We start from the raw sequence: 27,328 nt of genomic DNA on the forward strand, positions 1-27,328 counted from the left end.
TTTTTGTCTCGTTTGAATGTAGTTTTTATTATTTATTTTGTGTATGCGTGTGGGTATGTGTGTGGCGGGACGGGGGGTGGGGAATCTTTTAAAATCTTTCCCCTGCACGGAGAACCCGACCTTTTCTCTGTCGGGTCTCCGTTGTCGTTGGGGCTGCAACGTGGAGTGGCCTCCAACTGGAACGACCTGGGGCTCCAGCTGCGGACCTACTCACCATCGCGGAGCTGGCCGAGTTTGGAGCGGGTGGAGCGGTGGTGGCGCTCGGCTGCGACCTGACCCCGGGGATTCGGAGGCTTACCGCAGGTCTGGTGGACGGTGACACCGGGAGCCCGCGGGTCCCTGCTGGGAGACCGCTTTTCGGAGCTTCCGCAACGGCAACTTCACCCGCCCGAGTTGCGGGGTTGAAGAGTACCTGGAGCGGGGGCTTACATCATCGCTCGGCGCGGCTTGGAATGGCTGTGGGACTTTGCTACCGCATGCCGGGGGCTCCAACAACAAGACCCAGAGCGCGGCCTTGCATCACCCGGCGCGGCGTTAATGGCCGCGGGACACTTACCATCGCCCGCCGGGGGCTTTGACTCTGACATCGGGAGGGGAATGGGGAGGGCAGGGGAGGGATAAGACTTTGCCTTCCATCACAGCGAGGACGAGATGTGCTGTGATGGATGTTTGTGTAAATTGTGTTGTGTCTTGGTTCTTTTTCTTGTTTGTATGACTGCAGAAACAACATTTCGTTTGAACCTCAATGAGGTTCAAATGACAAATAAATTGAATTGTATTGTATATTGAAGGTGTCTGAAATACCCTACCAGGGGAAGCCTAGGTTATGTCAGTTTGGAGATACAACACGAAAACGGAGCCCTTCGGCCACTGGGTCCGCACCGAACAGCAGTCCCCACATGTTAGCACTATCTTACACACACAAGGGACAATTTACATTTATACCAAGCCAATTAACTTACAAATGCTCCACCATGCTGCCCACTAAGCGGTAGTTATTTTTCTCTTCACTTCTTCTTTTTCTTCAGCGATTTTGCCTGTCCCGCTGGGTTACTCCAGCATTTTGTGTCTATCTTCAGGATAAACCAGCATCTGCAGTTCATTCCTACACATCTTGTAGCCCTGTATGCAGTTTTACTACAACATGGAACATTCCTGAATATAACCGCGGATTTGCATGCAGAGTATCATTCCCAGATGCATTATTCCTTCTCTTAAATTCACACATGGTTCACAAGGGTGGCACGGCGGCGCAGTGGTAGAGTTGTTGCCTTACAGCGCCAGAGAACCCGGGTTCGATCCTGACTACGGGTGCTGTCTGTGCGGAGGTTGTATATTCTCCCCGTGGCCTGCATGGGGTTTCCCCGGGTGCTCCGGTTTCCTCCCACACTCCAAAGATGTGCAGGTTTGTAGGTTAATTGGCTTTGATAAAGATTGTAAATTGTCCCTAGTGTTGTAGGATAGTGTTGGTGTGCAGGGATCGCTGGTCGGCATGAACTCGGTGGGTTGAAGGGCCTGTTTCCGCGCTGTATCTCTGAACTGCACACATTAGAGTCTCGGCACAATATCAACTCTATAGACAAAATTGTCCATCACATGTTATGCTCCATTTGATTACTCCCAGCATTCTATGGTTGTATTTAATGAACAATGGACATCATTGTGTCCTCTTAGTGAGCCAGTGTATAATGCATCACCGTTTTTCTGCAGGAGACAGAGGAAGCCCTGAAGGAGGCGGAAAGTGCCAGTGAATCACTGAAGACTCAACTAAACGACCTCTGCAGATTTTCCAAGGACTTGAGCTCGCATTCAGATAAAGTTTCTTCTTTAATCAAAGAGTACAATAGGTAAACACCATTTGGTACATTATTTCCTTTTTTATTCATTTGCGAATTGAGGCAAGCTCGAAATGAGGCAAGATCACTGAGTGACTGACCAACCTTGGGAAGGCAGTGGTGACTCTCCTCCTGAACAGTCCATCTTGTGAAAGGTTCTCCAGCAGTGCGGATGAATAGTGAGTTCCAGGATTCAGTGATGGCAAATTCTCCTGGACCATCCATATTGAAGCTATGGCCTAGAAGGCACACCAACGCTTCTAATTGCTTAGAAGGCTTAGGATGTCCCCCAGCAACTCCCACCAACTTGTACAGATGCGCCGTGGAAAGCATTTTATCAGCATGCATCACAGTTTGGTTTGGGATCAGCTCCATCCAAGACCACACTAGAATGCAGCGAATTGTGGAACGCAACCCAGACCATCACACAAACCAACCCCCCTTCCATTGACTCCATTTATACCTCACACTGCCTCGGCAAGGCCAGCAGCATAATCAAGGACGAGTATCACCCTGGTCACTCCCTCTTCTCCCCTCTCCCATTAGGTAAGAGGTATAGAAGTGGAAAAAAGCACACTTCCAGATTCAGGGACAGTTTCTTCCCAGCTGTTATCAGGCAACTGAACCATTCTATCAACAACCCGAGAGCAGTCCTGAGCTACTATCTACCTCATTAGGGAGCCTCGGACTAACTTCAATCGGACTTTACTGGACTTCTTACATTAAACGTTATTCCCTTTATCATGTATCTGTACACGGTGGATGGCTCGATTGTAATCCTGTACTGTCTTTCTGCTGACTGGTTAAGATGCAACAGAGCTTTTTCCTGTACCTCGGTACAAGTGACAATAACTAAACTAAACTACATTTCCGCGTCTTGAAGCAAAGGTCACTGCATCACCAGCGGCCTGCGTGCTGGTGCCAGGCCCAAGGGCGTCCTGGTTTCCCCCTGGTGAGGAGCATCAGAAATTAATTGTTGGCCTTTTGATACACAGGTAGAAATGCGCAGAATTTAATTTGCGTCCCCTCTCTCTCCATCCCTCCCCCACCCATCGTACTAGCCTCAAAGTTCTTGTTGAGGCTCATTGTCTGTAACTCATTTTCACCTACCCCACAGCTAACAATGGCTTGTTTCCTTTATCTTAATCACTTTTTTTGCCTATCTTTCATTCACTTGTTCTATATCACCGTCTAAATCTCTTGTTTCCCTTTCCCCTGACTGAAAAACGGTCTCGATCCGAAATGTCACCTTTTACTTTTCTCCAGAGATGCTATCTGACCCCGCTGAGTTACTCCAGCTTTTTGTGCCTAATCCGCAGAAAGTCTTGGGGATAGCGGGGGAGGGGGGGGGGGGGGGGGGGGGGGGGGGGGGGGGGGGGGGGGGGGGAATGTCAGGTTCTGATGTTCCTAGTGAATAACCCCCTGTTTCCTTGTTTGCTGTAAACTGCAGCCTTTGTTTGCAGACGGCCAAGTACTGTCAGAGCAAGGAGAAGGCCCTGGAGCAACGATTCCGCACCACCTTCAGAGAATTCCAGCAGTGGATGATCAACACCAAAATCACCACCTGCTTCGATACGCCGCAAAACATCGACGAGGCCACGGCAATAATCCAGAAACTGCAGGTGAAGTGTTCACCACACACAGACATCACGAAAACAGCCACTTCCATTAAGCATGTTTAGTTTAGTTTTTAAGTTTAGAGATACCACGCGGAAACAGGCCCTTCGGCCCACCGAGTCCGTACCGCCCAGCGATCCCCTCACACTGACAATATCCTACACACACTAAGGACAATTTACAATTTTACCAATCCAGTAAACCTACAAACCTTGTACGTCTTTGGAGTGTGGGAGGAGACGGGAGCAGCAGGAGCAGCAGCAAAACCCACGCAGGTCACGGGGAGAAGTTTAGTTTAGAGATAGAGCTTGGCAACAGGCCCTTTGGCCCATCGGGTCCAGGGCGACCAGCGATCACCCATACACTAATTCTATCCTACACACTAAGGGCGATTTATAGGCCAATTAACTGGGAAACCGGAGCACCCGGAGTAAACCCATGTGGTCACAGCTATGATGACATCACCGATGATCAGGATTGAACCTGGGTCACTGGCGCTGTAAGGTTGTCCCACTGTGCCGCCACTGATCAGTCTGAAGGATCCCGTCCCAAAATGTCCCCTATCCATGTTCTCCAGTGATACTGCCTTACCCGCAGAGTTATTCCAGCACTTTGTGTCCTTTTCTTAAAAAGTTGTTTAAGAGCCAGACCGCCTAATTTAATTAATACATTTAATTTTTCAAGCTTGAGTCACATTTTTATAACATCAAAAATTTGAAACACAAATTTCAAACAAAAGCACTGGTCCTGTTGATATTAAAAAAAACAAGACTTGTATTTCTTTCTCGACTCCTGAAAGTGGTTTTTGCTTTTGGCTACAGGATTTCCTGTTGGAGAGCGAGGCGTGTCAGGGCAAACTAAACACCCTGATTTCCAAAGGTGAGCTCCTGAGCCGGATCCTCAGCAAGGAGAAGGCGGAGGCAATAAAGGCCAAGGTGACCACAGCCAAGTTGGACTGGAAGAATCTGCTGGCAAATCTTCACCAAAAGGAGGCGGCCTTACAGGTAGGAGGCGAACACCAACTCCATGGTTAGTACGGGTGTCAGGGGTTGTGGGGAGCAGGCAGGAGAACGGGGTTTAAGAGGGAAGTAGAGATCAGACATGATTGAATGGCGGAGTAGACATGTTGGGCCGAATGGTTTTAGTTTTTTCGTTTTCTAGACACAGTGCAGAAACAAGCCCTCCGGACCACCGAGTCCGCTCCAACCAGCGATCCCCGCATCCTAACACTAGCCTACACACACCCTACACATTTACCAAGCTAATGAAGCTACAAACCTCTATGTCTTTGGAGTGTGGGAGGAAGCCAGAGCAACCGAAGAAACTCCATGCAGATCACATGGGGAGAACGTACAAACTCTGTACAGACAACACCCATGTTCAGGATGGAACCAGAGTCTCTGACGCCGTGAGGCAGCAACTCTACCGCTGCGCCACCGGGCCGCCCTTCTTGTTGTTCCTTACGACATTCGACCCAGCGAATCTATGCTGGATCTCAGAATACTTCCATGAGCCCCATTCCTCCACTTGTTATAACCTGTCCTCTCTCACATGCCCATCAATGTCTCCAATACTGCTGTCTATTGGCGTGAGTTGTGAACCATTCTCTGCACAGACAACCTTTCCTGGTCCCCTCTGTCGTGTTTTTTCCATGCATCTTGTGTTCATGCACACTTGCACATCAGCAGAGCCAATCCTGTTGCAACTTGTCACCTTTAACTTGAAAGGCGCAGTTTTCAAAAGCCTGCTGCAAGCTCTCGTTTATTGAGGTCAGTTTTTAAAGGGCCGGGGTCACGTTCGATTCAGACTTTTTTTTCCCGTCCTCACCAACAATCTGTCTTTAGACACAAAATGAGTAACAGCGGGTCCGGCAGCATCTCTGGAGAAAAGGAATAGGTGATGTTTCGGTTTAAGACCCTTCTTCAGACTGAATGAATGAATATGTTCATAAGTGATAGGAGTAGAATTAGGCCATTCAGCCCATCAAGTCTACTATGCCGTTTAATCATGTCTGATCTATCTCTCCCTCCTAACTCCATTCTCCTGCCTTCTCCGCATAACCCCTGACACCCGTACTAATCAAGAATCTATCTATCTCTGCCTTAAATATATCCACTGGCTTTGCCTTCACAGCCTTCTGTGGCAGAGAATTCCACAAATTCACCCTCTGAATAAATGAACAAATGAATGATTGAATGAATGTATGTTTGAATGAATGAATGAATGAATGAGTGAGTGATGAATGAATGAGCAAATTAATCAATGAATGATCGAATGAATGAGCGAAGATGAGTGAATGAGCGAGAGATGAGTGAATGATTGAGTGAGTGAATGAATGAGAGAGAGTGAATGAGTGAATGATGAGTGAGTGAGTGAAAGAGTGAATGAATGAATGAATGAATGAATGAATGAATGAATGAATGAATGCATGAATTAATGAATGATACTTTATTATCACCTGACATATCACAGTGAAAGTCTTGGTTTTGCACACCATACACAAAGTATGCAATGATTCGCCATGTATAGTGTGCCTACAAAGAAGGGTCTCAGCCTGAAACGTCACCTGTTCCTTCTCTCCAGAGATGCTGTCTGACCCACTGAGTTACTCCAGCACATTGGGTCTATCTTCGTTGTAAACCGGCACCTGCATTGCCTTCCTCCACACAATGACCTGTGTCTTTCTTCCTTCTCCCAGAACCTGCAGTCCCAGATGAAGGACTTTGAGGCAGGTGTTGGCCCTGTGCAGGAGTGGCTGGTCGCCACAGAAATGGCCGTACAAGGGAGCAGCGCTCAGCTGCCCGACCTGCTAGCGAAGAAAAACGAACAGTTCAGATTGCAGGTACTCGAGCATCTCGCCAGCAACTGAGCAGCAGCAAACTACATTCCATCACAAGCTGCACGTGATTCTCTAACAGTGGGAGGGGGGGGGTTGAATTATGACAATGATTATCATATTTTGCTGCCACTCATGACTCAGGGCCTCCATCCCGCTTCTGTAGTAGCCTGCCTTGCCTTAGCATTGTAACGTGTCCCTTGTTTTAACAAGCAGCTAATGTTCACTAACTGCTTTTGATGTGCTTTGTTTTCAGTGTGCGACACGGTAATACGAGTCGAAACGGCTCTGGATGCTTTTGCCGCAGCTCCATATAATACGCTCTGTAACCTGTTTTTCTTTTGCACACCTGCTTATGCCTTCCAGTCTATCCTAGAGGATATAGCCTCCCGCGAACCACAGCTAAACAAGCTGAAAGAGAAAGCTCACCACCTGTGGGAAGAGCAAGCGTCTAACAAAAGCTTTACGCACAGAGTGTCTCAGCTGTCCGCTTGGTATTTAGCCTTGAGTAACTTAGCCAAGGTAAGGACTGGAAGTCAGCGTGTTCTGCTCAAACGTCAAAAGCAAGCGCTAACCCTCAAAAGAAACAATATTGCAGCAAACTCTGTGGTTTGCTTCTGTTGATTTGTAACTTTGCTCGAATTTCCGAATCAATTTTTGGTTAGGTGAGAGGTACAGAGTGTCAATGGTGAGGAGAACTCTGCACCTGACTGTAGACATGAGAGATACTTTAGAGATACAGTGCGGAAACAGGCCCGGCGGCCCACCGAATTGGCACTGACCAGAAGGACAATTTACAACTTTTAACCAAAGCCAATTAACCTACAAACCTCTCCATCTTTGGAGTGTGGGAGGAAGCTAGAGCACCCGGGTCACAGGGAGAACGTCCAAACTCCGTACAGACAGCACCCATAGTCAGGATTGAACCCAGGTCTCTGGCGCTGTAAGGCAGTAACTCTACCGTTACGCCACCATGCCGCCCAAAATCTCAAAGACCTTTTCTAAAATCTGACATTCACTGGTGATTGGAATATTAAATGTAGCTTGTGTCTCAGATTAAGAAGCTGTCCTTTTTTATTCATTCAAGGGATGTGTGGTTTTTCACAGGATGAGTCAGCATTTAATTAACAAAAACTCAGCCGTCAGGCGGCATCTCTGGGGAACAGGGATTTCAAGTCAAGACCATATCTGAAGAAGGATTTCAACCCAAAATGTCACCTATCCATGTTCTCCAGAGATGCTGCTTGATTGGCAGAGTTACTCCAGCACTTTCTGTCCTTTTGCGTATCAACCGGCATCTGCAGTTCTTTGTTTCTTTGTAATCGCTCATCTCAAATCACCCTAAAGTGGCGTTGAGACTTTAATTTTTTGACATTACAGTGCGGAAACAGATCCGTCGGCCTACTGAGTCTGCGCTGATCTGTGAGCCCCGTATACTATCATTATCCTGCACATTAGGGACAATTTATAATTCATACCGAAGGCAATTAACCTACAAACCTGTACGTATTTGAAGTTGGGAAGGAAACCAGAGCCCCCGGAGAAAACCCACGCGGTCACAGGGAGAATGTTCAAATTACTTACGGAGAGCACCCGTAGTCAGGATCGAACCGGTGTCTCTGGTGCCGTAAGGCAGCAACTCTACTGCTGCACCACAGCCCACCACAGTCCTCTTGATCCGATGCAGTCCCTGAGGATTGGGTATAATCACAAAGGTGTTAGGGAAAGGGTGTCAGGAGTTATGACCCAGTGACGGTGAAGGAATGCCGATGTATTTCTAAGTCACACTAGAACTTAGGAAGTGCAATTAGGCCATTCGGCCCATCGAGCCCACTCTACCATTCAATCATGGCTGATCTCTGCCTTCTCTCCATAACCCTTGACACCCGTTCTAATCAAGAATCTATCCACCTCTGCCTTAAAAATATCCACTGACCTGGCCTCCACAGCCCTCTATGGCAGTGAGTTCCAATGTTTAACTATCCTCTACTAAGTGTAGGGCTTGTAGGTTACTTGTGGTGTGCTTTTGGTGTCCTTGTCCTTCCAGCAGGTAGAGTTTGTTGGTTTGGAGTGTTCTGTGTAAGAAGTCAGTAGTGCCTCTGATACTGTACAGGCTGCTGTATCACACATAGCAACTATGTGTCCGTGATTGGGTGAGAGAATGGTTGTGGATAGAGTGTGCCTATCAAGCAGGCCATTATGTCTCATATGGTAAAAAGACAAAGTACTGGACGAACTCAGTGGGTCAGGCAGCATCTACGAAGGGAATAGATTGACAACATTTCGGATTGGGACCCTTATTCAGACTGATCAGTAGGATGGAGAAAGCTGGCAAAGAGAGTTGGGGCGGGACAAAGCCTGGCAAGCGATAGGTGGATACGGGTGAAGGGGCATGTGATTAGCAGAGTAAGTGACAAAGACGAGAGGTGAAAAGGAAACAAATGGGTGTCAGGTGATGAGAGAAGTGAAGGGGTGGAATGTATGGCCTCCGGGAGAGATATGGATAGGAACCAGATTGAAGAGAGTCCCGACCCAAAACGTTGGTACATCCCCTCCACTGATGCTGCCTGACCGACTAAGTTTAGTTTAGTTTAGTTTAGTGTCACATGTACCGTGGTACAGTGAAAAGCTTTTGTTTGCGTGCTAACCAGTCAGCGGACAATACATGATTACAATTGAGCCATTCACAGTGTGCAGATATACGATAAAGGGAATAATGTGAATGACATTTAATGCAAGATAAAGCCAGTAAACTCTGATCAAAGATAGTCCGAGGGTCTCCAATGAGATAAATAGTAGATCAGGACCGCTCTCTAGTTGTCGATAGAATGATAACAGCTGGGAAGAAACGGTCCCTGACTCTGGAGGTGCGCGCTTTCACACTTCTATACCTTATACCTGGAGTTCCTCGAGTAGGTCAGGTCAGGTCAGGTCGAGTTCCCCCCACCACAGGTACCATGTAATCCCATGCTACCTGCTCCATGGTCCGATAGTCGGCCACTAAACTGTCTCCCCCACCTGGACCCCCAGCAGGACCAAGAACAAGACCTGTCAAAGGGCGGATGAACTTCTGGCGAGCCAACGGCCATCCACACTTCAGTCGAAGTTGCGACCACTGTCGTACACGGCATTGTAAGGAATGATGACAAAACACACACACACACCAAAATCCTATACTTCCAGCGGCAGATGTCCGCAGGAACTGGGGGACAGAGATGTGTGGTGCGTCCGTCACTGATCCAGTCGGAAACCAGCAACACTGTGTCGCTAATGTTTTCAACGATGATGAATGAATCCTCGAGTATCTGCAGTTTCTTGTGTTCCCCCTGTGTTTTATGCTGTTGAGATTCTTGAGCGTTGGTTGAAGCTGCATTCATCAACAGGTGGAGAGTATTTCCTCACACTCCTGGCATGTGGTGGACAGCTATTCACTAGCGGGGTCCCACTGCAGGGTCTCTAGCCTTTGACCTTCCCTTGTCGCTACATTGCTCCACATGGCTACTCCAGTTCAGTTTCTGGTCACTAGTACCCCCCGAGGATATTGACAATGAATGATTTTAGTGCTATCCACTCTCCTAATGATCTTTTCATTTTATATCTGGGAGGCACAATCCCTGAATGACCTCAACACAGAGAGATGTTGAATCTCAAGAATGCTGCAGGAGCATTTACTTGACTCAGAGGACTTTTCATTACCACTTAGTTTCAGTTTAGTTTCATTCCATTTAGAAAAACATAGAAATATAGAAACATAGAAAATAGGTGCAGGAGTAGGCCCATTCGCCCCTTCGAGCCTGCACCGCCATTCAATATGATCATGGCTGATCATCCAACTCAGTATCCTGTACCTGCCTTCGCTCTCCATACCCCCCTGATCCCTTTAGCCACAAGGGCCACATCTAACTCCCTCTTAAATATAGCCAATGAACTGGCCTCAACTACCTTCTGCGGCAGAGAATTCCAGAGATTCACCACTCTCTGTGTGAAAAAAAATGTTTTTCTCATCTCGGTCCTAAAAGATTTCCCCCTTATCTTTAAACTGTTCTGGACTTCCCCAACATCATATAACCCATATAACCATATAACAATTACAGCACACGGAAACAGGCCATCTCGGCCTACAAGTCCGTGCTGAACCAAATTTTTTTCCCCCTTAGTCCCCCCTGCCTGCACTCATACCATAACCCTCCATTCCCTTCTCATCCATATGCCTATCCAATTTATTTTTAAATGATACCCATGAACCTGCCTCCACCACTTCCCCTGGAAGCTCATTCCACACCGCTACCCACTCTCTGAGTAAAGAAGTTCCCCCTCATGTTACCCCTAAACTTCTGTCCCTTAATTCTGAAGTCATGTCCTCTTATTTGAATCTTCCCTATTCTCAAAGGGAAAAGCTTGTCCACATCAACTCTGTCTATCCCTCTCATCATTTTAAAGACCTCTATCAGGTCCCCCCCCTTAACCTTCTGCGCTCCAGAGAATAAAGACCTAACTTATTCAACCTATCTCTGTAACTTAGTTGTTGAAACCCAGGCAACATTCTAGTAAATAATCGGGAACAATCTTCCTGCATCTAGCCTGTCCAAGCCCTTAACAATCTTATATGTTTGAATGAGATCCCTTCTCATCCTTCTAAACTCCAGAGTGTACAAGCCCAGCTGCTCAATTCTCTCAGCATATGACAGTCCTGCCATCCCGGGAATTAACCTTGTAAATCTACGTTGCACCCCCTCAAGAGCAAGAATGTTCTTCCTCAAATTATAGTTTGTGGCTGAGCAGAGTGTTGTACTAAACTGCAGCAACTCTGTTCAACTGAGAGACAAAAATGCCTCGATTTAATACTTCACTCAAAAAGTGCCATGTGAACCGATGTTGCACTGGGAGCATTAATGTAGATGATGTACTCGTATCTCTTGCACAGGGAATTGAACCCATGACCTTCTGATTAGAAGCAGGATTGCTACCAAGCAGTTGGCATCGTAGCCTAACAGCTTCCTGGAAAAGCAGGGCTGTGGGGGATTATTTAGATTATGCAGATGTAAGCGATTCGTATTAGATGTAAAACTCGGGCCAGTGTCGTCTGTAAAGCAACATTATAGACGTCTCCAGTCACTGGAGCTGACCCCACTGCTGCAGACATTGTAAGCACTGCCGGGTTGAATTAGTGAAGATAGACACAAAGTGCTGGAGTAACTCAGCGGGTCAGGCAGCATCTCTGGAGAAAAGGAATAGGTGACGTTTGAGGTCGAGACCTTTCATCAGACTGAGAGTCAGGGAGGTGGGACCGGGAGATATGGGAAGGTGCAATTATGGAAATTGGTGAATGTTGACTTTTAAATCAGTGAGTGAAAATCACTCCAATTAAAATTCAAATGTGCAAATCTCTGCCTCGTGACTACTGCCAGTGTTTAAACTGTGGCCACAACCTCTGAATGTGTACTAATCTCTTGCTGCATGCCACATGAACAAGAGAATCACACTTGACCATGTTTATACAGTATGGTCATGGCACCAGATCTATTATGAATACATTGGCGTGCGCACACACACACACACACACACAAGGTGAATTCACTCTATTGGCTTTATTCCAGAGACAAACAAGGTCTCAAATCATCCTTCTATCCATCCTTCCTTTCTCCCTTTCTTCCTTCTTTCTTCCCTTCTTTCTTCCTTCTTCCTTCCTCCTTCTCCTCTCCTTCTCTCCTTCTTCCCTCCTCCCCCTCCCCCCCCCTCCTCCTCCCCCCCTCCCCCTCCTCCTCCTCCTCCTCCTCCTCCTCCTCCTCCTCCCTCCCCCCCTCCCCTCTCCCCTCCCCACCTCTCCTCCTCCCCCCTCCCACCTCCTCCTCCTCCTCCTCTTCCCCCCTCACCTCTCCCCTCTCCTCCTCCTCTCCTCCTCCCCCTTCCCCCCTCCTCCACCTCCTCCTCCTCCTCCTCCCCTCCTCCCTCCCCACCATTCAATCATTGTTGATTTATCTTTCCCTCTCAACATCATTCACCTGCCTTCTCCCCATAACCCCTGACACCCGTACATTTATTTTATCATGTTTAAATGTCAGCAACGCGTTCCACTGTGCGGCTGGAAGTTCCAGGTTGCAGGTAGATTCAACGGACTGGTCAAACTAGGCAAAGCCATCCACACACCAATATTTCGCAATATCAGCCATGATCTTATCAAATGAGACAGCAGCTTTGAGGGCTTACTCCTGCTCCTGTTTTTTTTTAATGCCTGTTACGAAAGTGGCAGATGGAATTCATTCAGGAGAGGGTTTGGAGAAGGTGGCACAGTGGCGCAGCGGTAGAGTTGCTGCCTTACAGCACCAGAGACCCAGATTCAATCCTGACTATGGGTGCTGCCTGTATGGAGTTTGTGTGTTCTCTCTGTGACTGCGCAGGTTTCCTCCAGGTGCTCCCGTTTCTTCCCACGCCCCAATGATGTACGTTTGTAAGTTAATTGCCTTTTGCAAATTGTCTCTAATGTGTAGTTTAGTGCTAGTGTACGGGGTGATCGCTGGTTGGCATGGACTTGGTGGGCTAAAGGGCCTGTTTCCATGTTGTATCTCTAAAGTCTATCAATCCTTGTCTTGATAGATAGACTGGTGAAGTTAACTTTGAGCATGCTTGCATTTATCAGTCAACGAATTGAGTATAGAAGCTGCAACGTTATGTTACAGTTGTTGAATACATTGGTGAGAATTTGCTTCAATTTTAGTCACCCTACCACAAGAAGTATCCCATTAAGCTAGAAAATGGGTGCAGAGATGATTTACAAAAATGTTGCCACGCTGTATCTCTAAACTCTAGAGTCTAAGCTACAGGGAGAGATTTGGGAGGTGAGGACTTTGTTCCTTGAACAGCAGGAGGCTGAAGGGTAATCATATAGCAGTGTATAAAATCATGAGGGGCATAGATAGGGTGAATTCACACATCATCTTCTCACCAGGGTAAGGGACACCAAAAACTACTGGCACACGTAGGTGTAAGATGAGAGGGGAAAGATTTAATAGGAACTTGAAGGGCACTTTATTCATGCAGAGGGTGGTAGGTTTATGGAATGAACTGCCAGAGGAAGTGGTTGAGGCAGGTACAAAAGCAGCAATTGAAAGAGAACCGGACAGATATATGGATAGACAAGGTTTAGCGGAAGATGACTCATATGCAGGTAAATGGTACTATAGTACATTCGATGAGACATCTTGGTTGGCATGGACCAATTGGTGCCTTTTTATGTGTACAAAGGAGCTGCAGATGCTGTTATATACTGAAGATAGACACAGTGCTGGAGTAACTCAGCGGGTCAGGCAGCATCTCTGGAGAGAAATGATTGATGGCGTTTCAGGTCGGGACAGTTCTTCAGACCTTTTTAGCGCTCTTTATCTCTAAACATGTGGTTGTGGTGATAACTGGAGCAGTTTAAAACAACTGGCACAATCATTGGTTTTGTCCCACAACTTGGAGAGGTGATGAAGGAAATGTTTTTGCACAGAGGGTTGCTGGGTATTGAAACAGACTGAAAAGCTGGAGGGAGCAGATTCAATGGCGGCTTTCAGAAGTAACGTTGCTGAGAGTAAAGACCGAAGATAGACACACAATGCTGGAGTAACTCAGCGGGACAGGCAGCATCTCTGGATAGAAGGAATCCCGTTGAGTTACTCCAGCATTTTGTGTCTATCTTCGGTGTAAACCAGTTCCTTCCGACACATTGCTGAAGGTAATCTGGCTTGTGTGATCGGGTTACTGGGCCAGATAGTGGTGCAGAACTCCAGGCTGGAGTTTACACTTGCTGGGGTAAAATGGGAGAGGACCTTGTGATGACGCCTCCTACCCTTTTGTTGAACTTCAGGAGAAAGCTTTGAGGGTGCAGCGGACAGTGACGGAACACCAGCAGTTCTCCCAGGGACTGAAGGAGCTCCAGGACTGGTTGGCTGACGCCAGGCACATGCTGGAATCCTATTGCACTCCCACTGCTGATAAAAACATGCTGGACAGCCGGATGGCCAAGGTCGAGGTGAGTCACATCAGTCGCGTCGCCATTCGCACGTCCGCTTTTCCAAAATGCAAGTGCCCGGTTTGGAATCCCTCGCGGAGAGAGAGAGAAAGCAAATCAAGGGCACGTTCTGTGCAATGGATTGTCCATTACGTTGGCCATGCCACAAGGGAGACTCCAGCAGCCAGAACGAATGCCTTGTGAGAGAATACCTTGCAATAGTGGGAAAAGAGGAAAAGAGCACCGTTTTAACATGTTAGTGGCAGGATGACACCTCCAACAGTGCATGAATCCCCTAGCACCACACCAGAGGGTCAGAGTAGATCATGCTACCCAATCTGGGGGGGGGGGGGAGATTTATAGGACAGGCTGGATAGACTGGATCACAGGAGGCTGAAGGGTGATCTTATAGAGGTTTGTAGAATCACGAGGGAACATACAGTAGACAGGGTGAATATCAATGTTAATGGAGTCTAAAACTAGAAGCATAGTTTTAAGTTGAGGGGAGAAAAAATCATACGGGATCTGAGGGGCAACATTTTTGTGTTTAGTTTATTGTCACGTGTACCGAGGTACAGTGAGAAGCTTTTGCTGCGGGCTAACCAGTCAGCAGAAAGACAACACATGATCATAATCGAACCATCTATGGTGTACAGATACTTAGAGTCATAGAGTGATACAGTGTGGGAACAGGCCCTTCTGCCCAACTTGTCCACACCGGCCAACATGCCCTGGCTACACTAGTCCCACCTGCCTGCGTTTGGTTCATAACTCTCCATACGTGTCCTATCCATGTACCATGAGAAAGGGAATGACGTTAATAATGTTTAGTAGCAAAGTTAAAGTGAGAAATGTTGCTGCCAGAGTAGAGATTTAAAAGAGTGTATTCAACAGAGAGTCAGGTTTGGCTCTAAGGGCTAACGGAATCAAGGGAAATGGGGAGAAAGCAGGAATGGGGTACTGATTTTAGATGATCAGCCATGATCATATTGAATGGCGGTGCTAACTCGAAGGGCCGAATGGCCTACTCCTGCACCTATTTTCTATGTTTCTATTAGGGAGCAATTGTAATGCATGGCTGTAGATCCACTTGTGTGACCAGCACACAAAGAGATGGCCAAACAGTAAAATGTCTCATGGGATGGATATTCACCCTATCACCCACCTTGTCACTGATATCCATCATCACTATGGATGAATGTCTTTAATTAAAAAGCTTCCTCTGGACAGGGTGGCATCGGTGAACCCTGCCAACTGCAATTAAATCACTCTTTCAACAGGCTCTCCTCGCGCTCAGACAAGAAAAGGAGATTCAACTGAAGATGGTGCTGACCCGCGGGGAGTCTGTCCTGAGGAGCACGTCCCCTGAGGGCGCTCCCACCGTCCGCAAGCAAATGGAGGATCTGAAAGATTCCTGGGACTCACTTCTTTCGTTCTCCATTCAGTGCAAGAGGTGAGTTCCTCACAGTGGTCACGGTGTAAGGGAGTGCACTAAACTCACCCAAAGCCAACCCAGTCACGTTACCACAGCAAACCCTCATCACAATAACCATCATTGATGATCACTGCATGCTCCCAAACTCGTCAATCATGGGGAACAATGCCCCTGTTGCTGTAAGGCAGCAACTCTACCGCTGCACCACTGTGCCGCCCCTGTGCCTCAGTCAAAGAGCACATTAAGCATCATCCCAAATGCCTTCCACAACATAACACCATCACTTGAATCCCATAGCTTCCACCATTACTGCTATTAGGAGACTAAAGGGCCTGACCCACGAGCATGCGCCTCCATGCGGCAAGCGACTCCATGCGGCAAGCGCGACCTAACCAGAAGCGGGGGCCGCGCGGAGGTCGAGTGAGTGACATGAAGTGCGAGCGAAGTCCACGGGAAGTTCGCTCGTGACATACGGCGTTGAGGCGGCTGCAGGCCGGCAGGCCGTTGCGATGCCGCGCGATGTCGGGACCAACTCCGCACAACTCCATACGGCTCCGGCGATCGAAGTGGGACCAGCCCCGCGAGGCCGTACGGCTCAAGCGACCACGTTAGGTAGCGCTTGCCGCATAGAGTCGCTTAGGTTGCGCTTGCCGCATGGAGTCGAATGCTCGTGGGACAGGCCTTTTACTACTTCTTCAGAGGAGATTAGTTTAACAACATCATGTTTGGCACAGACAATGTGGGTTGTTTTTGTGCTGTACTGTGTTATGGTCACACTGAAATATGTGAGCATTAGTCAGGCTGAAAATCATATTCATAAGGTGGCGCAGCAGTAGAGTTACTGTCTTACAATGAATGCAGCGCCAGAGACCCAGGTTCGATCCAGACCACGGGTGCTGTCTGTACGGAGTTTGTACATTCTCCCCATGACCATGTGGGTTTACTCCGAGATCTTCGGTTTCCTCCCACACTCTAAAGACGTACAGGTTTGTAGGTTAATTGGCTTGGTAAATGTAAAACTTGTCTCTAGTGGGTGTAGGATAGTGTTAATGTGCAGGGATCGCTGGTGGTCATGGACCCGGTGGGCCGAAGGGCCTGTTTCCGCGCTGTATCTCTAAACTAAACTAAATGAAACATGGTCGGGAAAATTGGTAACTGGTTTAACTCGACTAGGCGATGTGTTTTAGAAACATAGAAACATAGAAATTAGGTGCAGGAGTAGGCCATTCGGCCCTTCGAGCCTGCACCGCCATTCAATATGATCAGGGCTGATCATCCAACTCAGTATCCCGTACCTGCCTTCTCTCCATACCCTCTGATCCCTTTAGCCACAAGGGCCACAAGTTTTATGAGCTAACCTCAAATTATAAAAGGACTGGACAATCTAGATGCAGGAAAAATGTTCCCAATGTTGGGGGAGTTCAGAACTAGGGCCCACAGTCGAAGAATAAAGGGGAGGTCATTTAAAACTGAGATGAGATAAAACGTTTACAACCAGAGAGTTGTGAATTTGTGGAATTCTGTGCCACAGAAGGCAGTGGAGGCCAATTTACTGGATGAATTTAAAAGAGAGTTAGACAGAGCTCTAGGGGCTAGCGGAATCAAGGGCTATGGGGAGAAGGCAGGCACGGGTTACTGATTGTGGATGATCAGCCATGATCACAAGCTGGCAAAGGGCCAAAGGGCCAAATGGCCTCCTGCACCTATTTTCTATGTTTCTATTAACATTTCAGATGTTTTGCATTAATAACATGTTTTTTCTTTAATCCCGTATTCAGCCAACTGGAAGCAGCATTATCCCAGTGGACCAGTTACCAGGATGATGTCCGGCAGTTCCTAAGCTGGATGGATCGCATGGAAGGAGACCTAAAGGCTTGTGAACGACAATGTACAGAACTTAGGGACAAAGCCACAGGACTGGGCAAAGCCAAGGTGAATGGAGGTTAGGGATGGAATGTTTCCATCGTCTGTGACTCTAAAACTGTGGTTGTGGTAATAACTAGAGCAGTTCAAAATGACTGGCACAAGGATCGGTTTTGTCCCACAACTTGGAGATTTTGGATTTTAGAGATACAGCATGAAAACAGGCCCTAACGGCCCAAATAGTCCGCACTGACCAGCAATCACCCCGTACGCTAGCACTATCCCACACACACTAGGGACAATTTATAATTTTTACAGAAGCCACTTAATCCACAAACCTGTACGCCTTTAGAGTGTGGGAGGAAACCGGAGTTCCCGAGGAAAAAACACGCGGTTACAGGGAGAATGTGCAAAATCTGTACAGACAGCATCCGTAGTCAGATCGAACCCAGAACTGAAGGCAGCAGCTGCCTCCGTGCCACCCAACTTGTTGTGATAAAGGGAAGCGATTTTCCACAGCGCATTATTGGGTATTGCAACAGACGGAAAGGAAGGAGGGAGCAGATTCAACGATGAGTTTCAGAAGGAACAACACTGGAAGATAATAGGGTTTGAGGGATTGGGTGACAGGGTCAGGTAGTTTGCAGAGCCCCATGGTGGAGTTTACACTTGAGTGAAATGGGAAAAGGACCTTGTGATGATTGCTTCTAACCTTTCATTGGATTTCAAGAGAAAGCTTTGAGGGTTCCGCAGAGTGAAGTTCCTTTGACAAAAATGAATCACTTTTGCTGCTGTTGTGCCGGCAGATATTTAAACATTGAAATGTGATGAAGAATCGAGAATGTTCAAAGGTTCAAAGGTCTGTTTATTGTCACATGTACCTAAGATACAGTGAAACTTAAATTACCGTACAGCCATACTAAAAAAAAAGCAACAAGACACACAACTACATAAAAGTCACCATAAACATCCACCACAGTGGATTCCCCACATTCCTCGTTGGGATGGAAGGCAAGAAGGTCTAATCTTCTTCCTCTTTAATCTCCCGCGGTCGGGGCAGTCGAATCACCCGCAGTCGGGTCGATAGAAGCTCCCGCTTCGGGGCGGTCGAAGCTACTGCGGCTTGGAGCTCTCAAAGTCGGTCGCTAACCAGAGACTGCGAGCTCCACGATGTTAAAGTCCGCAGGCTCCCACGGTTGGAGCTCTCGAAGTCACTCTCCAGCATGGGCTGCCAACTCCTCGATGTTAGGCCGCAGTGCGGTCAGAGATACGATACGGAAGAAAATCGCACCTCTGTCGAGGTAAGAGATTTAAAAAGGTTTCCCCCCCAACCTCCCAACCCCCACATAAAACAAGCTAAAGAACACTAAAACATACATTTAACACTTACTAAAAACAAGAAAGAAGGAAGGGACGAGACAAACTGTTGGCGAGGCAGCCATTGTTGGCGCCACCTGGTGGTCAATGTGAAAATGTGAAAGGACTTGCTTCCTCTTTGAAAAAACATTTGATAGGATGGATTCAGAGGGCTATGGAGCAAATGCAGGCAGGTGGGACGTGTAGATGGGACATGTTGGTCGGTGTGGGCAAGTTGGGCTATAAATCACAGGGTCTGCCCTTTGGTTCATTGGGTCAATCACCTGGATCACTAGGTCTCTGCTCTAAAGCACGGGATCTGCCCTCTGGATCATATGGTTGATCTTGTGGATCACTGTGTCTGTCGTCTAGGCCAGGCCATCGAAATTGTCTTCTCGATCACTGAATTACTGGCCTGGCCGTCTGCATTAAGGGTCCACATCATTTGGTCACTTGTTTATCCAGAGTGCAACTATTGAGATCAAGAAATACAAACATGAAGGGAAGAAGTTGCTGGCTCTCTTTGTGGGACACTTGGACCATCCCGGACTAGTGAACATTTGGAAACCGAGCAGGATCTTTTACTCTCTATCTGAAGATGGGTCTCAACCTGAAACGTCAGTTATTCCTTTGCTCTCGAGATGCTGCCCGACTGGCTGACTTACTCCTGCATGTTATGTCTGTCTAGGATCTTTTACAAAATCTCTTGGTTTTACCTGCGAGATGGCAATTATCGGAGAAAATCCGCACGGTGGTGCAATGGTAGAGTTATGCCTCACGGCATCATAGACACAAGTTCGATCCTGACTACGGGTACTGTCTGTGTGGAGTTTGTACATTCACTTTGTGACCGTGTGCGTTTTCTCCGGGTGCTCCGGTTTCCTCCCACACTTCAAAGAATTGCAGGTTTGTAGGTCAGTTGGCTTTGAATTTAAAAAAAAATTGTAAATTATCTCTAGTATGTAGGATTGCACTATTGTATGGGGTGATCGCTGGTCGGCACAGACTCGGCGGGCCGAAGGACATGTTTCCATGGTGATTGTCTCAAGTCTAATCTCCACCTCTATGACACGTCGCTCACATCGCAAGAAAACGATGAGATGATTTAGTTTGCAATACTCAAGGGAGCACCAACACTATTTCTCCTTCATGCACTGATGCTAACATGGATTCTGCTCTTCCAGTTACTGTATGAAGACATCGGGAGTCACAGCCAGCTGCTGGAAACCATCCAGGCTAAAGGCGAGAGCATGGCCCAACACTACGTCACGCGTTTGGAGCTGCAAGAACTTCAGGAGCGCTTTCACTCTCTGAGTGACAAGGCAAAGGTACAAAACAAACCCAGTGCACTAAAGTGGACAAATGTTGTCCGGGATGTGAATGAATGATACTTTGTTGTCACATGTATCTAGGGTGGCGAGGTACAGTGAAAGGCTTTGTTTCCCACACATCCTGGGCAGTACACAAGTGTCGCCATGTGTCGGTGACGACAAAGTTACTGAACGACCCTATCTACTGCCTGCCGCTGCACAAACTCCCCCCTTAGTTCTCACCAGTCCACCTCCTGTGGCTTTTGTTGGCGCGGTTCCATCGACGCCCATGGCTCGGGGCCGATTTGGAGTCCGCGATGGTTAAGCCGGGCCTACTCTATCGCCAGGATCTGACCACAGACTCGGGTTTATATATTTGCCATAAGTATTGGCCACTGTACCATGAGAGCAGCTTCTATAATCAGCATCACCCTTCACCTGTTCCTTAATCCACCTCCCTAGGGGGTAACTCACCTCACCTGGAACCTGCCCATTAACCCCTCCCCCATAGGGCTTCTACCACAACTCCCACCCCAAATCAACCTGCCATCCCCCAGGGACTGAACCTCAGTTTATCCCCCCCGGGACCTGGACCATAGCCAGCCTGGCCTTGTTCATACACTTACCACAACAGAAACAAGCCATGGGTTCTCATCTGTCCCATTCCCCCATTGTGTGTTCTCTCACACATATCCATCAATAATTTCCTTTACCATTAGAAACCTAGCTGGCCAGGCAACACCTTTGGATAAAGGGATAATCCACAGTCACCAAGTAACCCAAGAGCATATCTTTGGGATAAGGGTAAGCCATGCCGTTTGGGGAAAGAACATGCAGTCTCCGCATCCCTCCAGGGGGTTGCTACTCGACCCTCCCAACAGGACACACGGGAAGTGACGTATCTGACCATAGATCTTATATTTTTGCCGTACGGTATTGAAAGGAACTGCAGATGCTGGTTTAAACCAAAGATAGACAACAATGCTGGAGTAACTCAGCGGACCAATCAGCCCCTCTGGAGGAAATAGATAATTTTTTTTGGTCGAGACCCTTTCTTCAGTATTGGCCACCTTACCACTAGAGCAAGTTCTTGAAAACCAGCATCTCCCTTCACCTGTTCCTTAATCCACTTCCCCAGGAGTAAACTCAGCTCACCTGGAACCTGCCCCTTAATCCCATCCCAATTCAAGCAGCCATCCCTTGACCCTCAGGGCCCGGACCTCAGTTCATCCCCCCCCCCTCCTCCCCCACCACCCCTCTCCCCCCCCCCCACCACCCCCCTCCCCCACCACCCTGAGGACCAGTGGTCTCCTTCTGTGAACCTGTGCAATGGTTTCTTTTTGGTTTCCAGGAGGGGATGAGGAGAGCGGAGGAACTGGTCCAGCTTCACCAGGAGTATCAGCAGGGCCTGAGGTTGTTCGAGGAGTGGCTGGAGCAGGAGAAGGAGAAGCTGTATTGTTGTTCACACATGGGCAAAGATGTCGTGACCTTCGAAAATACACATCGCGACCTTGAGGTAACAAAGTAGACGCGCCTTTATACACAGCATCTGTGCATTTATACAGATGCACTTTTTATTGTCATGTATACCAAGGTACAGTGAAAAGCTCTTGTTTCGTGCTAGCCAGTGAGCGGAAAGACAATACATGATTATAATTAAGCCATTCGCAGTGTACAGATACCTGATAAAGGGAATAACCTTAATAACGTTTAGTGCAAGATAAAATCAGTATAGTCCGATCAAAGATAGCCCGAGAGTCTTCAAAGAGATAGGTAGTAGTTCAGGACTGCTCGTTAGTTGTTGGTAGGATGGTTCAGTTACCTGATAACAGCTGGGGAAAAAAATGTCCCTGAATCTGGAAGTGTGCGTTTTAACCTTTTACCTGATGGGAGAGGTCCTTGATTACCTGGCTTTATACTTGCCTTTATACAGTGCATCGGTGCATTTATACACTGAGCAAGAAGGTTCTCGTCCCGAAACACCACCCGTTCCATCTCTCCAGAGATGCTGCCTGCCCCACTGAGTTACTCCAGCATTTTGTGTCTACCAATGCATTTGTACAGTTGCACTTGCCTTTATACAGTGCATTATGTGCATTTATAGGGACACACTTTATATTTGCCTTCATACAATGTATCTCACAAGTTCAGGGGAAAAAGTTTTACCACAACCATTTGTTCTGAAACATTGACACATTTTTTAAATAATGAAAGGGGCAGCCAAATTATGCACAGCAAGTTCCCCAAATTGGATTGAAGTAAACGACTGTATCCTCTATTCTAGTGGTGTCACTTGCCCTGGACACAGGGGAAACTGCACTGCTCTCCTCCAAAGTAAAGTCCCATCTTTAGTGGTCAGCTGAGAGGATAGGTGGGGCTTGGTTTAATGCCTCATCTGAATGATGATACCACTGGCAGCCCCTCAGGTAGATGAGGCAGGTAGTATCGCAATGTTTAAGAAACATTTAGACCGGTACATGAATAGGGCATGTTTAGAGGGTTTTGTGCCAAACGCGGGCAGGTGGGACTAGTGTAGATGGGACATGTAGGTTGGTGTGGGCAAGTTGGGCCGAAGGACTTTTCCACACTGTATGACTCTATGAAATACCACATGGAGTTGTGTCGTGCTGCCTTGTGTTAACACACTCTATCATTGTTCCACAGGACTTGGAGAAGCGATGCACTGAGGGCCAGACTCTGATGAATGCCGCACTGAGAACGCAGGAGAAGGTGAGCCTGCCTGGGTCGATGTACATGGAGGACCGCATTCTCGAGTCTGCTCAGCACGACTGGCACCTGTACCAGCGAAGGCTCGGCGAGGCCAAGGATAAGGTCCACGCCACCCTGAACGTGCTCACGCGCCTGGAGAAGATGTTCCAGCAGGTGGACGCGTGGCTGTCTGGCTTAGAGAGCGAGGTGGACATCCGGACGGGGAGGAAGTCCGACCGAGCCACCAAGGAAGTGCAGATGGAGCAGCTGCAGGTGAGCGCTGTGCTAGCAGCACCCGTCAAGAGTGAGGGGGAGGACCCGCGCGGCTGAGAGCTACACGACGGGGAGGTCTAGTGGGGGGGGGGGGGCACTGAGAACAAAGGGGGGGGCTGAGAATGATGGGGGGGACCCAGTGTGGAGCCACCAAGAGACAATAGGGGGGTGGGGGGGGGGGGGGTGGGGGAGGATAGCGTTGCCAACTGTCTCACTCCCCAATAAGGGACAAAAGGTCAAAATAAGGGACAAAATTCCCAATGGCAATTCGTTGACCATCTCGGCCGTGGCTGGGTGAATGATGAGTTGGCCCGGGTACTGAACTGCTGAGGTGTTTTGGCCCGGGCCGCACGCTGTTGCGCGAAATGTCCGGCACCCTATCCAACTCATGAACCGATGATCGGCCTTGAGAAGGAGGCGTGGTGGTGTCGGCGGTAAGCGAAGGTCCGAAGGACGGACAGCTGGCCGGGCTGCCAACCGATGGGGCCACGGGCGAGGTGCTGCTGCTGGTGCTGCTGCTGCACTCCACGGGCTGCACTACGACGGGACGCGGTGCTCCGACCCCGACAGTCCCCTCGACCCGAGTAGTCACAGTCAAATTGTCCGCATGGGACAAACCAATTCAGCCCAATATATGGGGTGTCTGGGCTAATACGGGGCAGTTGGCAACCCTGGGGAGGGGGGTGGGGGCAGCAGGGGAGGGGCTGCCGTGTAAGGAGGGAGGACTATCGCGGCTAGAGCCAACTCTATAGTTGGGTGTTTTACATTTATAGTTATTGCGAGAGGCAAGAGAAGAAACTGCAGGGGCTTTAACGAGGATCTGTGTATCCTCTCAAGCCCCAGGCTTAGGTGCTGGAGGACTGGAGAGTAGCCAATGTTATTCCTTTGACAACGGAGTAGACCGAAAGCGGGAATTATATTGCAGTGCTCGAGGAGCTATTGGAGAGGTTTCCTTAGAGTAGGTTGACTCACTTTTGGAAGCAATTGGGACAGTCAGCACGGCACGTCGCATTTTATAAATTTCATTGCGTTTTTTGAGGAGATGAAGGTGATTGGTGAGGGTAGGGCAGTTGTTTAGATGGACCATAACAAGGCATTGGATAAAGTCCCTCCTGGAAAACTAACCCAGAAGTTTAAGACGCATGGTATCCATGGTGACGTGGTAGTTTGGATTCCATTCTAGGTCACCCACAGAAGACAGAGGATAGTGCTGGAAGAGTTTTATTCCATCTCTTTATACCGTAGCCCTGTTCCATGTAAATGGTTTTAGCTTAATGGCTAAAGTTAGGACTGTTCGTTTTCTCTTCTGTGGAATTAGAAATGGAACGAAGAAATCCTGAGCCGGAAAGATGAAGTGGAAAGGGTTGGGCTGCTTGCCCACCAAGTTCTGGAGGAGAGTCACATCAACAGCAGTGTGGGATGTCAGGCCACCCAACTGGCCACCCGATACCAGGGCATTCTGCTTCACGTGGTGGTAAGTGTCTGACAGGTCAAAACTCCAGCTCCCTGATACTCTAAGGCATCATTCACAGTCGTCAATGAACCCATCAGCTTGCTTTTGGAGCATGGGCGGAAACTAGAGCGCCCATAGGAAAATTGCCCCCGTCATAGAAAGAACATGCAAACTCCACACAGACTGCGTCTCTTGTCAGGAATCGAACCACAGTGCTTGGAGCGGTGAGAATGGCAGCACGGTGGCACAGCGGTAGAGTTGCTGCTTTACATGGATGATACAGCAATGTGTCACAATGTCTATTGGGTGTGCGGCTTTGGAACACGTCCTTGGAGTGTGACTAGGACCCAGGTCTTTCTAACCCATTGCTATCAATGGAGCAAAGGTGTGATTGCAGCCAAAATCATTAGAGACCCGCACCACCCTGGCCACACACTCATTTCACTCCTGCCTTCGAGAAGAAGATATAGGAGCCTGAAAACTATAATGTCCAGGTTCAGGAGCAGCTTCTTCCCAAATAAGTTCTGAACTGCAGAGACTTGGGGGCATTAATTTTGTCTTTTTGTCTTTGTGTATGTATGTGTGTATATATAACTTTTTTTCCCGTTTATTATATTGTTTGCAGAGTACTATGTTTACATATTCTGTTGTGTTACAACAAGTAATAATTTCATTGTTCTGTCTGGGATATTATGACGATAAAACACTGGTGATGCTTGATCAGCATAAGCAGGTTGATTATGCATTATCTCTGTTCTGATTAGTTTAGTTTAGAGATACAACGCGGAAACAGGCCCTTTGGCCCACCTAGTCCACCACGACCAGCGATCCCTGCACGCTAATACTTTCCTACACACACTAGCGTCAATGTTACTAAGCCAATTAACCTACAAACCTGTATGTCTTTGGAGTGTGGGAGGAAATCGAAGTACCTGGAGAAATCCCATGCGGTCACGGGGAGAACGTGCAAACTCCGTACAAACAGCACCCGTAGTCAGGATCGAACCCGTGTCTCTGGCGTTGTTAAGGCAGCAACTCTACCACTGAGCCACTATTTACAGAGTACTATGTTTACATGTTCTGTTGTGCTGGTGCAAGTAAGAATTTTCATTGTTCTGTCTGGGACATGTGACAATAAAACACTCTTGACCAGCACAAGCAGGTTGATTGTGCACTATTTCTGCTCTGATGTTATCTCCCACGGTGACGGGTGTGCTTTGTGTCACAGGACCAGACCAAATTACTGAGGGAGGAACTGCGAGCCCTGGAGGAAGCTGATTCCGCTCTCGGCACCTACACGGGCTGGCTCAGGGCTGCACAGAAGAACTTCAAGAACCTGGCAGTCGCTTTGACGGTGGTGGACAAAGTTGCCATGGAAAGCAAGATCAAAAAGTTTGAGGTAAGTCGAGGGGACCTGGAGGGATGGGGGGGACGCAGGGTGGGTAGTGGGAGAGATGAGTGTGAAGCAGAATCGTGGATACAGGAAAGAGAGAGCGGGAAGTGATATTTAAAACTGGGGAATTCAGTGTTCATACCGTTGAGTTATGAGCTACCCAAGCTGAATATGAGGTGGTGTTCCTCCAGTTAGCAACGGACAGTTGAAAACTCTTAAAATGAGTTGTGGAATTGTGTATCCAAAAGTGCAGCGGATCTTTAAGGGCCTGTCCCACTTGCGCGTCATTTACGCGACACCATTTACGTGTCATGACGCGCGCATGGTACGCATTACCCGTGCATGGTGTGTGGTGAGGTAGGCAGTGACGCGCAGTCGCGCGCGGTGCCCCAGGATTTTGGGAAGGACAAAACCTTTGCGCACAAATGACATCCAAGTGGGACAGGCCCTTTAGTGTGGCCACCTTTGGTCTCTTGTGTAGACTTTGCTTACCAGAGACATTGTAAAATGCCTGAATAGAGTTGATGTAGAGAGCATGTTTCACAAGCAATAAAGCCTAGGATAGAGGCCGTAGTCTCAGAATAAAAGGATGTACCTTTAGAAAGGAGATGAAGAGGAATTTCTTTCATCATGGGGTGGCGAATCTGTGGAATTTTTTTGTATTGTATTCTTGTATTGTATTCAAATTTATTGTCATTGTCTCAATTTGAGACAACGAAATGAATTTCCCTTACAGGCAGTATCATAAAAAAATCACAAAAAAAATAATAAAAATAAATAATAAATAAATAATAAAACATATTAAAAATAAAATTGAAATTGAATTAAAAATTTTTAAAAAAGCACAAACACAGAAAGTCCACAACACAACATAACATAAATGGCACCCAGGTGAGGATGGCACCATAGTCCAGCCAGCCTCCCCTCCGTGTTCATCCGTGGACGGGGCCTTCCGAGCACCCGCAGTCGCCGCCCCGGGTGGCCCGATGTTCAGGCCCTCACGCCGGGCTGGTGGAACGCCGACGCCAAACCCCGACGGTGAGCATCCTCCTCCTCAGCGGCCCGGACCTCCTGATCAGCCGCCTCCCGCTGCCGGAGTCTGCAGCTCCCGAATCCGCAGGCCGAGCTGGGCAGAGTCGCAGGACCCCGCGTTGTTAGTCAGCGCCGCCCGCGTTGGGAGCTCCGCAAACCGCAGCTCCAGGATGTTGGTGCAGCAGGTCCAGCACTCCGGGCTCCAGACGGCGACCCCCGGTAAGGC

At 48.2% G+C, this 27,328-nt stretch overlaps 1 protein-coding gene across 1 annotated transcript in view; it reads left to right on the forward strand.

The window, feature by feature from the left end:
- syne1b (spectrin repeat containing, nuclear envelope 1b) overlaps window positions 1–27,328 on the forward strand; it is a 386,581-nt gene that overhangs the window by 149,428 nt on the left and 209,825 nt on the right. Inside the window, 13 exon segments of the mRNA XM_055638842.1 lie at window positions 1,711–1,847; window positions 3,286–3,457; window positions 4,274–4,456; window positions 6,151–6,294; window positions 6,655–6,810; window positions 14,135–14,299; window positions 15,559–15,731; window positions 17,492–17,645; window positions 20,117–20,260; window positions 21,594–21,758; window positions 22,907–23,224; window positions 24,543–24,698; window positions 25,906–26,076. Of these exon segments, the coding sequence (XP_055494817.1) occupies window positions 1,711–1,847; window positions 3,286–3,457; window positions 4,274–4,456; window positions 6,151–6,294; window positions 6,655–6,810; window positions 14,135–14,299; window positions 15,559–15,731; window positions 17,492–17,645; window positions 20,117–20,260; window positions 21,594–21,758; window positions 22,907–23,224; window positions 24,543–24,698; window positions 25,906–26,076 (2,238 nt within the window).

Source organism: Leucoraja erinacea, chromosome 8 (genome assembly GCF_028641065.1).
Source record: "Leucoraja erinacea ecotype New England chromosome 8, Leri_hhj_1, whole genome shotgun sequence".
Taxonomy (NCBI): domain Eukaryota; kingdom Metazoa; phylum Chordata; class Chondrichthyes; order Rajiformes; family Rajidae; genus Leucoraja; species Leucoraja erinaceus.